General features: G+C 35.0%; 1 protein-coding gene across 3 annotated transcripts in view; it reads right to left on the reverse strand.

Moving 5' to 3' along the window:
• Window positions 1-13,771, reverse strand: part of VPS13A (vacuolar protein sorting 13 homolog A) — a 242,039-nt gene that overhangs the window by 82,582 nt on the left and 145,686 nt on the right. For all 3 annotated transcript variants that reach the window (XM_030876971.2, XM_060300819.1, XM_060300820.1), the window contains exons 39-42: window positions 12,827-13,059; window positions 2,139-2,231; window positions 1,327-1,683; window positions 74-175 (exon numbers count right to left, since the gene is read on the reverse strand). In XM_030876971.2, the coding sequence (XP_030732831.2) occupies window positions 74-175; window positions 1,327-1,683; window positions 2,139-2,231; window positions 12,827-13,059 (785 nt within the window). The remainder of the gene's footprint in view (window positions 1-73; window positions 176-1,326; window positions 1,684-2,138; window positions 2,232-12,826; window positions 13,060-13,771) is intronic.

The raw sequence follows: 13,771 nt of genomic DNA on the forward strand, positions 1-13,771 counted from the left end.
CCTGTTGCGATTAAAGTATGTGTAATGTGGACATCCTCAATATTTGAAAAAAAATTTCAGACTTCAAAAATACCTTGATTCCAAGATTCCATGGTCTAAAATCCTCAGTCTGATCAATTTCTAAGGGTTCAAGCAAAGGTTCCCACACACCAAACATTTCATTGTAATAATGTACCTAGAGAGAGAATTTTTAATTTTTTAAATAAGGCACTCTGATATGTTCTAAAATGATCTTCCATGCTGTTTCCCACCAGCATTCCTTTTGGCTGTGCTATTTCTTCCATGTGAAAACCGTCTACATGCCATTCATTAGTTTCCTCATGCTCTCCTCACTTGGCTAACTTCGTGGTCTAGTCTTCACAATTTAATCCAGAAAAAAACTCTCTTTTAGGTATCTTTCCTTGACTTTCAGGCTGGGCTTAACATCGAAAGCTGTGTTCATCTATCAAACACTACTGACATTTTTTAAACATATCTGTCTACCTCCACTGACTTTTCGAAAGCCCTTGAGGCAAGTAACATATGATTCAATGAGTATGCACTTATTTGAATTCTCTGACCTTCTTGGACATCCTAGATCAAATCCTCTGCAAAATACAGATAATTCTAGCTAAAATTTGGAAAGTTGAAATCTAGTCTGTCAGTTCCACCTCTATTAGCATATAACTCTGTATCAACACAAATGTTATAGGAGCTTATAAATTTTCATATTTACTGACTTAGGTAGAGTATCAGATTAGTTTCTACTTGACATCAACTCAATTAATAATTTAAAGCAAAATATCTCTGGGATGATTCTATGTAGATAAATTCTGAAGCAAAATATATGTTGGTTCAAAGCAAATATCTTCCATATAACTAAAGGACTCTCACAAAAATCTGAAAGACCTTGGTGGAGTCTCACTACATTATAAAGATTCTGCGTTATATAAAAGTATAAGGCATATTTTTCTCATTCTTTACATTACTATCTTAGAAGAGATTAAGAAATAGTCTATTATCATTTTAAAGGAAAAAGGATATTCAATTTAATTCTTAAAATTAAGAATTTTTCATCTACTCAAAACTATCTATTAATATCATCAATTTTAAGATGAATGAAACCAGTTGAAATATAAACTTAATATGGACATGTACTCTAAAAGTAACATACACATAAAAACAACTATATCAAGGGCATAAATTTGTACACTTTCTTCCAAAAGTTTTGTGAACCAACATCATACTTAGGATAAATTTAATTTAAATGTTTAAGTAAGAGTCCCCAAATAGTCCATGTATAGCATTATTTGTTATAAAATCTGGAAAAATACTACATATGCTTACTTCTAGCTCAAGCTGACAGTGGAGATTTATTAGGGAACTCCAGTTTTTGCCTTCCCCTGAGAAACGTGACTTTGCCAAAAGCATAGGTACTGTTCGATGACCAATTCCAGCCCCAAGAACTAGAAAAATAGAATCAATGTTCATTCTTATTATCTCTCCTTTGGGTACCAATTCAGTTGGGGAAGCTATTTTTTCAACTTCATTTGGTTCTTCAAGAAACCACATTTTTAAATTCTTTGTATCCTTCTTTTCCCCTAAATGTGCTGTAGAAGAAGCAGTTTCTTGTGGGATGGTTTCCTTAGCTGTATAAAGTGCTGAAGTTATGGTAATCACAGTGTTTATGATAACTGGTGAAACCTAAGGGGAAAAATTTAATTAAAAAATCTACATAAACCACTTTCAAAAAATACACACTTCAAAAAGCATTAAATATATTTGTAAAGGATCAAGAGGAATTAATATTGAACTAACCTTACTACCAAGAAATAGTAGATACAATTTGCTGCCCACAAAAAAGTTTTTTGATTATCATAACTAATTTCAATAGTTAAAATATTTATATGTCGATATTAAACGGATCAACCATACTATAAGGATGTTAAACTACAGAAGCAGTCAACTGCCAATAACAAAATATATGAAAACATTCATTATAAAATATGTATTAAATATCATTTTAAAATTACGTGTCATAAAAGATTTTCAAAAATAGTGTTTTTTTTGCTTATTTAACAAAAGAGTTGCTATAATAATTGCTTATTTCTAAGTTTCATTAATTTTTTCAAAAGGGCACTGACTACATTGTAACTTACCTTCAGTGTCAGGGATTTTACTGATAATTCAATCACTTGTGGATCTGTACGTATCTGAGTAGCTTGATAGAACAAGTCACAAGGCTGCAAAACCTGTGAGAGAAAAACCAATACTATTAAATTAACATGTTCTTAAAATATTTTTATTTAAAGACTTGCCCAGTAATAGATAAGTATGTTAAATAAACAAGTTAGTAAAAATAACTATTTAAAAACAAGTGAATCGGTCTTCCCTGGTGGCGCAGTGCTTGAGAGTCCGCCTGCCGATGCAGGGGACGCGGGTTCGTGCCCTGGTCCGGGAAGATCCCACATGTCGCGGAGCGGCTGGGCCCGTGAGCCACGGCCGCTGAGCCTGCGCGTCTGGAGCCTGTGCTCCGCAACGGGAGAGGCCACAGCAGTGAGAGGCCCGCGTACCGCAAAAAAACAAAAAAAAACAAAAAAAAACAAAAACAAAAAAAGCAAGTGAATCAATAAAACATTTCTTAATTATCCTCTTATTCATTATTTATAAAAAATAGAAAGTACTAACATTAGCAACACTATTGATATAATAAATAAAAGAATTTCTTAAATATGCTTAAATACATGAAAATTCCTCAAAACTTGTATTCTGTATTTTATTTTACAGAAGTCCCTTGGAATCCCTGGGGAATTGGTTCCAGAACATACACACCTGTCCCCTACCCCCTACCGCTCACCCATGGCAGATACTAAAATCCAAGGATGTTCAAGTCCTATATATAAAATGGCATAGTGTTCAAAGACAAATACTATATGATTCCACTTACATGTGTAATATAAAAAATAAAAAACAAACAATATAAATGAACAAACCAAACAAAAGAAACATGTAGATATAGAGAACAGAGGGGAAGGGGTGGGGGACAAAACGGGTAGGGGTCAACTGTATGGTGACCGATGAAAACTAAATATTTGGTGGTGAGCATACTGCTGTGTATGCAGAAGTAGAAAAATAATATTGCATACATGAAACTTATATAATGTTATAAGCCAACATTATCTCAAGAAAAAAAAGGCATAGTACAGTCAGCCCTCTGTATCCACAGGTTCTGTATTTGTGGATTCAACTGTGGATTAAATTACTAAAATAAAATTTTATCATGGTATTTTTTTCCATTATAAAATGAAGTAAAATGAATTAATCTATATAGGACAAGCTACAAAAAATGAGAAGAAAAAATTATAAATACATTAGACTTACTAAATAATTCTTAATATAATTATAAATTAACTGAGTTTTCCCTAACTATGGTAAGCATAAATCTGTCCTGTAGCCCCTAGTGACTCACGTTCCTCCCAAATGCAAAATATATTCACCACCTCCTAAGGTTCCCTTTTTAATATTTATTTATTTATTTATTTACTTATTTGGCTGTGCTGGATCTTAGTTGCGGCACATGGGATCTTCGCTGCGGCATGCGGGATCTTTTTTTTTAGTTGTGGCATGCAGGATCTTTTGTTGCAGCATGCGGGATCTAGTCCCCTGACCAGGGATCCAATCCGGGCCCCCTGCATTGGGAGTGTGGAGTCTTAACCACTGGACCACCAGGGAAGTCCCCCTCCTAAGGTTCCTAATAGTCGCCTCCCATCGTAGCCCAAAGTCCAAAATCTCATCATCTAAATCTGTATCTCACCACATAATCAGTTCATCTACATCTCTCATTAAATAAAAATTCTAAAATCTCATCCCTCTCATCAGCTCAAAGTCTAAAATCTAAATCAAGTCCAGATGTTGATGAAGTTCCTGGGTGTAATCTATTAAGTACAACTGCTGGGGCACAATTTCTCTTAAAACCGAAACTAAGATGAGTTGCTTGCTCCCACCACTCTCAACATAGAATGGTGGGACAGATATAGGATAAGAATTACAGATATTCCAATTCAAATACAAGGCAGAGGAGGTTCCTTAAAAAACTACAAATAGAACTACCATATGACCCAGCAATCCCACTACTGGGCATATACCCTGAGAAAACCGTAATTCAAAAAGAGTCATGTACCAAAATGTTCATTGCAGCTCTATTTACAACAGCCAGGAGATGGAAGCAACCTAAGTGTCCATCATCGGATGAATGGATAAAGAAGGTGTGGCACATATATACAATGGAATATTACTCAGCCACAAAAAGAAATTGAGCTATTTGTAATGAGGTGGATAGACCTAGAGTCTGTCATACAGAGTGAAGTAAGTCAGAAAGAGAAAGACAAATACCGTATGCTAACACATATATATGGAATTTAAGAAAAAAAATGTCATGAAGAACCTTGGGGTAAGATAGGAATAAAGACACAGACCTACTAGAGAATGGACTTGAGGACACGGCAAGGGGGAAGGGTAAGCTGTGACAAAGCGAGAGAGAGGCATGGACATATATACACTACCAAACATAAGGTAGATAGCTAGTGGGAAGCAGCCGCATAGCACAGGGAGATCAGCTCAGCGCTTTGTGACCACCTAGAGGGTGGGATAGGGAGGGTGGGAGGGAGGGAGACGCAAGAGGGAAGAGATATGGGAACATATACATGTATAACTGATTCACTTTGTTATAAAGCAGAAACTAACACACCATTGTAAAGCAATTATACTCCAATAAAGATGTAAAAAAACAAAACAAAAACAAATACAAGGCAGAAGGAAGCCACTAGTCCAAAGAAGCTCTGAAATCCAGCCAGATAAATAAGCTTCCTGATTAGATTTCAAAGTCTAGGAACAATTCTCTGTGGCTCTCAACTCCACCCTGAGTCATCCTTCCTTTTTTTTTTTTTTTTTTTATAAAAGGTTGCACAGGGCTTCCTTGGTGGCGCAGTGGTTGAGAGTCCACCTGCCGATGTAGGGGACACGGGTTCATGCCCCAGTCCGGGAAGACCCCAAATGCTGCGGAGCGGCTGGGCCCGTGAGCTATGGCCGCTGAGCCTGCGCGTCCGGAGGCTGTGCTCCGCAACGGGAGAGGCCACAACAGTGAGAGGCCCCCGTATCGGAAAAAAAAAAAAAAAAAAAAAAAAGTTCGTGAATCTTTAATAAACATGTGCATGTGTCTTTTTGAAATATGGTTTTCTCTGGGTATATGCCCAGTAGTGGGATTGCTGGGTTATATGGTAATTCTGTTTTTAGTTTTTTAAGGAACCTCCATACTGTTCTCCATAGTGGCTGTATCAATTTGCATTCCCACCAACAGTGCAAGAGGGCTCCCTTTTCTCCACACCCTCTCCAGCATTTGTTTGTAGACTTTTTGATGATGTCCATTCTAACCAGTGTGCGGTGGTGCCTTACTGTAGTTTTGATTTGCATTTCTCTAATAATTAGTGATACTGAGCATCTTTTCATGTGCATGCACCCCAAGGTTCACTGCAGCACTATTTACGATAGCCAGGTCATGGAAGCAACCTAAATGCCCATCGAAAGACGAATGGATAAAGAAGATATGGTACACACATACAATGGAATTTCACTCAGCCATAAAAAGGAATGAAATTGGGTCATTTGTAGAGACGTGGATGGACCAAGAGACTGTCATACAGAGTGAAGTAAGTCAGAAAGAGAAAAAAAAATATCGTATATTAATGCCTATATGTGGAACCTAGAAAAATGGTACAGATGAACCGGTTTGCAGGGCAGAAATAGAGACACAGATGTAGAGAACAAACGTATGGACACCAAGGTGGGGAAGCGGTGGGGGGTGGGGGTGGTGGTGGTGTGATGAATTGGGAGATTGGGATTGACATGTATACACTAATATGTATAAAATAGATAACTAATAAGAACCTGCTGTATAGAAAAAAATTAAGTAAAATTCAAAAAAAAAGAAACTGTTTTCTAATATAAATGACTATGATATCAATTAAAGTTCAACTAACTGCAACTTATCAAAATGTATGTGGCTAAAACAGCTAGCTGGCCATAAATATCTTTCTCAAAATTCCCAATAATCATAGATGTTTCCCTTATATGGTTGTTCAGCTAAGGATCTCCTTTTTTAGACTTCTATTTCCATCTGTGAAGGAGGAAACTTGTGACCAAGCAATAATCCACCTACAAGTTGAAAAGTCATGTTAAAAAAAAAGTCTGCGTGATATAAAAGAATGAAATTGGAACATTCTCTAACACCATATACAAAAATAAACTCAAAATGGACTAAAGACCTAAATGTTAAGATGATACTATAAAACTCCTAGAAGAAAACATAGGCAGAGACCTTTGGCATAAACTGCAACAATATTTTTTAGGATCCCTCTCATGAAGCAAAGGAAATAAAAGCAAAAATAAACAAATGGGACCTAATTAAACTTAAAAGCTTTTGCACAGCAAAGGAAACCATTGACAAAATGAAAAGAAAACCTACCAAATGGGAGAAAATATTTGCAAGTGATATGACCAATAAAGGGTTAATATCCAAAATACAGAAACAGCTCATACAACTCAACATCAAAAAACCAAACAATCAGATTAAAAAATGGGCAGAAGAACTGAATAGACATTTTTCCAAAGAGGACATGCAGATGGCCAACAGGCACATGAAAAATTGCTGAACATAGCTAATCGTCAGAGAAATGCAAATCAAAACCACAGTGAGGCATTACCTTACACCTGTCAGAATGGCTATCATCAAAAAGAACACAAAATACAAATGTTGGCGAGCATGTGGAGAAAATGGAACCCTTATACACTGTTGGTGGGAATGTAAATTAGTGCAACCACTATGGAAGACAGTATTGAAGTTTCTTAAAAAACTGAAAACAGAACTACCATATGACCTAGCAATTCCACTCCTGGGTAATAGCCAAAAAACCCCAAAACCCAAATTCAAAAAGATACATGGACCTCAATGTTCAAAGCAGCATTATTTACAATTGCCAAGATATGGAAGTAACCTTAGAGGCCATCAACAGATGAATGGATCAAGAAGATGTGGGGTGTGTACACACACACACACACACACAGGAATACTACTCTGTCATGAAAAAGAATAAAAATTTGCCATCTGCAGAAACATGGATGGATTTGGAGGGCATTATGCTAAGTGAAATAAGTCACACAGAGAAAGACAGAGATTGTACGGTATCACATGTAGAATCTAAAAAATAAAATAAACTGGTGAATATAACAAGAAAGAAGCAGACTCATATTCTAGTGGTTACCAGTGGGGAGAGGGAAGCAGAAAGAAGGGCAATATAGGGGTAGGGGAATAAGAGGTACAAACTGAGTTATAAAATAAGCTACAAGGATATACTGTACAACAGAGGGAATATAGCCAATATTTATAATAACTATAAATGGAGCATAACCTTTAAAAATTGTGAATCACTATATTATACACCTGTAAGTTATGTAATATTGTACAGTAACTATGCTTCAATTAAAAAAAAAAGTCTGCTTGAAACTATAAGCATGCTACCTAGGCAACCTTGCAAAGTCCCCAAGGCAAAAAACAGGAGCAGAGAAGTTATCTCAAAACTTCATGGTAGTTTAGCTTCTAGTTATTTGTGAAGTGCTTTAGACACACACACACACACACACACACACACACTAAGCAGAAGGCTATTGCTAAGTAGAGTGAAATGGTCAGCAATTTTAGAATGATATGGAGAATGGGGCTGAAAAGAAAAAAAACAATTTCAGAATCTGCCAAAAATGGGCTTTAATATGGGCCCTAGTAAGTACTCCTGGCTGTCAGATGGGACGCAGAGAGAAATACTATATACTAGTGGATATGAACCAGGAGTAAACAAGGCTTTACAACAACTGCAACCCAGCCTCCAATAAGTTTAATTCCTACTAGATAAAGGTAAATTGTTCCCAGTCTAGATGTCTAACAAAGAGCAAGTGAAAACCTCCTTACAGGAAGAAAATAATCAGTGAAACCTCTATAACATTTCATTATACTGTCTGGCATTCAATAATAAAGTATCTGATATAAGAAGAAACAAAAACTAAAGAGAAAACAGAAATAAACAGAGATGACTCAATTATTGGCATTATCAAGAACAAACTTTAAAGTAATTTTGATTAATATGTAAAAAAAATGAATGACAGAGGGGTCTATAAAAAGAAATTATATAACTTAAAAATGCAATACTAGAAATTAAGAACTTGATAATAATGTTTAATAGCACACTAGACAAAACAGAAGACAGAATTAGGAAAAAAATTAGGAAAAAACATCCAGTGTGAAGCATGGAACAATATGAATGGAGAATAAAGAAATGCGCTTAAGTGACATATGGAATATGACTAAAATGTCTAACAAGAAACTGTGAGTCGAAGAAGGGAAGGAGAGAGAATATGTGACACACAAGCAATATCTAATGAGATAATGACAAAGAATTTTCTAAACCTATGAAATACACAAAGCTACAGATTCAAGAAGTACCACAGGCTCCAAAAGAATAAATATCAAGCACATCTAGACATACCATGAAAGTTTTAAATGTACATAGCTACCAATTTAAAACTTTATATCCAGCAAAATTATCCTTCAAAAGAGAAAGCAAAATAAAGACATTTCCACACAAAAACTGACAGTATCTGCCACCAAGAGACCACATTAAAATAAATACTAAAAGGGGCTTTTCAAAAAAATAAATAAAATAAAATAAAAGGAGCTTTTCAGGAAGAAAGAAAATGGTTCCAGATGTAAAAATGGAGATGTAGGAAGAAGTAAAAAATAATAGAAACAGATTATATGTGGTTAAATATAAATGAATACTGACTGCAACAAAAACAAAAATACCCTGTAGATTCTAAATATATATTGAATTAAAATCTATGACTACTATTACAAAATGGTAGAAGAGGATTTAAAGCATTCTAAAAGCTTTAAAAGTGGTAAAAACATTTATATTAGACTTTACTAAGTCTAGAATGCATGTTATAATATCCAGAAAAATTTAAAAGTCCTATTAATCCCCCAAAAAGAACAATACAGAGAAGAAAACAGAACATAAAACATATGGAACAAATAGTATGAATGGTAGGTCACAGATTTAAAACCAATTACAGTACAGGAGTTACAGTGAGTAAATGCACTAAATATCTTAATTAAAAGACTCAACTATGAAAAACAAATAAATATGCTGCTTACAAAAATACCACAGCTTAAACATAAGGAAACTGAAAGGTTAAAAGTAAAAGGATAGGAAAAGATATACCATGCAAATGCCACAAAGAAGCTGGAATAGGTATACTAATAGTAGGTAAGTAGAATTTAGAAATCATTTCCAGAGATAAAGAAGACATTTTAATAAAATGGTCAAATCTACCAGCAAGATTTAATACAGAATGTGTACACATTTAAATGATCTAGCTTCAAAATATATAAAGCAAATATTGAAAAAACTAAACATAAAATAGCTAAATTCACAATGAAAATAGATTTTAATAGATCTCTTTCAATAAACTGATAAAATGGACAGGGGAAAAAAAGGTTCTCAGAATATAGCAGATTTGAACAATATTATGGACAAAATCTATCTAAATAGAATGCTATTCCTCAAACAACAAAACACACTTTTTCCCCAGTGGACATTCAATATTCATAAAAACAAAACCAACCATATCCTGGGCCATAAGATAAGTCTCAACAAACTTCAAAGAATTAAAATCAGAATATGTTAATAGACCACAGTGATATCAATGTAGAAATCAACAATAAAAAGACAACCAGAAAACCCCTAAATATTTGGAAATTAAGCAAAACCCTTCTAATCCATGCATAAAAAATAAAAATGAGAAAGTATTTTTAACAGAATAAAAATACAACATATCAACACTAGTAGGTGTGCTTAGAGGAAAAATTACTCTTAAAAGGCATATGCTGGGAAGAAAAAAGACAGAATACCAATTATCTAAGCATCCATTAAGAAGTTAGAAAAATTACAGCAATTTAACCCAAATATAAAAAAAACAACACAACAACAATAATAAAACAGAAAACAAATGTATAATGAAGGGACTCAAGCAGGTGACATTTTGGTCTTTAGAAAGACTGCCTTTGTTGGGCTCCCTTAAAACTGTGTGCTGACGTATTACTAAATTCTGGCCAAAAGGATGTGAGCAGAAGTGGTATGTGCAACTTCTGGGCAGTGCTCTTAGAATGGGCATCCCTTTTTGCCTTCATGTTCTCTCCTTACCACCACCACTCACCCCCAGCAACCTGCAACGTAGGTACATTGTGAACTATCTTTGAACAAGCAGATTAAGTTACAGCCTACGAATAGTGGAACAAGATGGAAAGAGCCTGGTTCCCCTACATTACACCAGAGCCATTAAACTGAGTCATTATTCCATGTTTCTAGAAAGAATACTTAGTTCTACCATGCATTAGCTACCTTTTGGAGGGGGGACCTCTTGTTACAGCAGCCTAATTAATATCCTAATACTAAATTTCATACCTAAAAATTGGCACTACTGCAACAAAGTAAGAAGTATCTGTGACTGATTTAGCAACTGGATAGACAAGGGATATATCAAAATACAAAGCTGATAATTCTAACAATGCTACAGCAAAATATTTGGTAAAACTGCTACTGGTGGTACCTAGGAAGACAGACCATGTTCTTAACAACAACAACAAAAAAGCCTAAAATTTTAGCTAGACAGGTCTGGCTAGAATCTTGATGTGTATTACCTCCTTCTTTCTATTGTTTGCAAAGGCCTATAAGAGAAGGGAAAACACTGAGGAGAGCCAAGCTCTAAAGAGGAAACTCAGCAAGAAATAAGACTGTGGCTGCTATTTTTTCTCTGGCAATTTTTGTTAAGATCAGACATGGGAGCCAAAAAAAAAAAAGATAACAGATGTGGCTATCCCCCTCCCCCAAACCTACTGTTAAAAGTAGCCTTTACTAAGTCAGGATGAAGGGAGGATAGGCAGATGACAGATTCGTAAATAAAACAAGAAAACCACCCTGTGAATAAATAGTAGCTTTGGATATTAAGGTTACTTACAAATGGAACCACCGAGATGGCAAACTAAACGTTTAACGAACTAAGGACTGCCAAAGAGACCAGTATCTGGCATACAAAAGCTTGTTATTATTAAAACTGCTAAAACAATCTCCAAGTAATAAACTCAACAGGAAGTAAGCTGTGAAAACAGTGCAGTTCCCGAAGAAAGAAAACAGCCACTTCAGATGTGTCTACAGTGGATAATGATTAAAAAAAAAAAAAAAAAAAATCTCTCAGAGGGGAAAGCCAGAGCCACGTGAGAAAATGAGGACAGTGTTCTTTCAAGAGACAAAAAATCAAAGACTCCAACTCAGGCTATCCAAGGAATTTACTCCACTGCTGGAGCTTAAAGTTTTCACAATTCCACTCAGCAGGATATGATAATTGTTATGAATCAATGACTGCCAAGTGTTTCCCATTCTTTCTTTTTCTGAATGGGTTTTTAAATTGCAATTATCCTGTCCTTACAGCACTGTTATACTAGTGGTTGCGTAGATAGTGGTGAAGTGTGTGCCTGTTGAAAAGTGGTAACTTATTTGTCTAGTACTTAATCTATTATATTGCCAGATCAAAAGAAGTCACATGCAGACTCAACAGAGAAAACTGTCACCTAAAGATCTTGAACTCTGAGCTGAGATTTTATCCCTTGAGGAAGAAGTGAATATGTTCTGTGGGTGAGAAAAGACAAGTATGGATTATCTGTATGAACAAAGGAAGAAACCTTTGAGTGGACTGTAAGAAGACCCTCTAGTTGCCACCTGTTATCTGTTCTCCTTTTCTTCCACGGTAACAAATTTCATCTGAGCATAACATAGCTCAGAAAAGAGACCACATTCTCCAACCTTTTTTGAAGGTAAGGGTGGTCATACAGCTACATTCAAGCCAAAAGACTGAATAGAAAAAATACATGTAAAACATCTACGTATAACCTAAAAGAGAATCAGTATGCCCTCCATTTTTTATTTCTTTTCTTTGCTTAGAAGTGAGCCATCAGCCTTGCAAACTAGGGAAACAGTCTATCCTATATCCTAACCAATACATAGGTATTTACTTTTAACAAAATTACATCTTGTATTTCTATGTTGTTAATACTTAGAATATTTATACTTCTATTACTCCTGTAGGAGCCTAAATATTTTTATAAGTGTTTTATACGAGTACTAGGAGTCAGATAGTTAACTTGAAAAGACGTCTTTGAAGAAATGAATTTTAATCAGTTATGAAGAGGAGGAAGGCCAAGAGGATATTACAGAATAAAATACAAATGTGAAGTATGTCAAAACAAATGGCTGATGGTACAAATAAGCCATACGGAGAAAAGGAAAAAAACGTGTCTGAGCAAAAATGTCTAGATGGGAGAAAAAAATTAAAAATAATAAAACTGAAACAGCACCAGAAACAATTGGTAGAAAGTCTTAAAGGCCAAAAAGCAGTGTGGAATTGATATGGTTAGAAAGTCAGAGTAAAGTCTTCACTGAGAAGTATCTAGATGAAAGCAACTTCTTAGTGAGACTATCTCCACAAACACATAAAACAATAAGGAACAACTGGAAAAATGAAAAAGAGTTTCAAAGCTGGTGTAATAATAATCTACATTAGGCTCTACAAGCAGAAAGAAAGGTATTTTACAGAGTAAGGGTGGAAAGTATGTAGGCACTTTCTTAAATGACATACACTAAATACAAAATAGTTTACAATTAAGCTGATAGGTAAATAGTAAACTCACAGTAGTGATTTTTCCTTTTCTCTTGACTGGAAGAAATGGGCATGCTCTCACTTGGAGATCTTTAATGGCAGCGGTCATTGTATTATTTTCAAAGTCACCTTGCCAACAAATCTCACATTGTGTTGTAAGGACTAAGGCAGGGGCATCATTTCTTGTCATATCAGCCACAAACACAATTTCAGGATTTTTAATAATAATATTAATTTCCCACTTCTCTGATTGCTGTACAAGTGCTAAAATAGAAATAAAAACAATGTTTTAAAATAGTTATAAATCTTTCTTATATACATTACTTATGAAAAATTATTATTTATAGGAAAATGTTACTTTCATTCTAAGTAAAAAGTAAAATAAAAGAATCTTAGGTCCCAAAGGAATTTACTGCAACTCTCTTGGTATAAGATTTAAAGAAGGTATAGCCATAAGAATATTTCAAAATGTAGGGAAAAATCTCCACTATTTAATGGCAGAGCTGGAAATAAATCTAGTTTCTAACTCTCAGCTTGACACTCTTTCTACTATACCACAATGAATGAAATATGTAAAAGATAATAGAAAATTATAAATATTGAATATAACAAGAATAAAAGAGGACTTTAAGTTAAAATACTATCTTTAATTATGAAAAGGAGTGGCTGTTTTATTATTCTCTTTCCGTTTTCTTCCAACGAATTCTTTCAAATTACTGTCTTCAGGGCGAGAGAGAGTCATGGACATATACACACTAACAATCGTAGTAAGGTAGATAGCTAGTGGGAAGCAGCCGCATGGCACAGGGATATTGGCTCGGTGCTTTGTGACAGCCTGGAGGGGTGGGATAGGGAGGGTGGGTGGGAGGGAGACGCAAGAGGGAAGACATATGGGAACATATGTATAACTGATTCACTTTGTTATAAAGCAGAAAGTAACACACCATTGTAAAGCAATTATACCCCAATAAAGATG

Source organism: Globicephala melas, chromosome 6 (assembly GCF_963455315.2).
Source record: "Globicephala melas chromosome 6, mGloMel1.2, whole genome shotgun sequence".
In the NCBI taxonomy this organism is placed as follows: Eukaryota; Metazoa; Chordata; class Mammalia; order Artiodactyla; family Delphinidae; genus Globicephala; species Globicephala melas.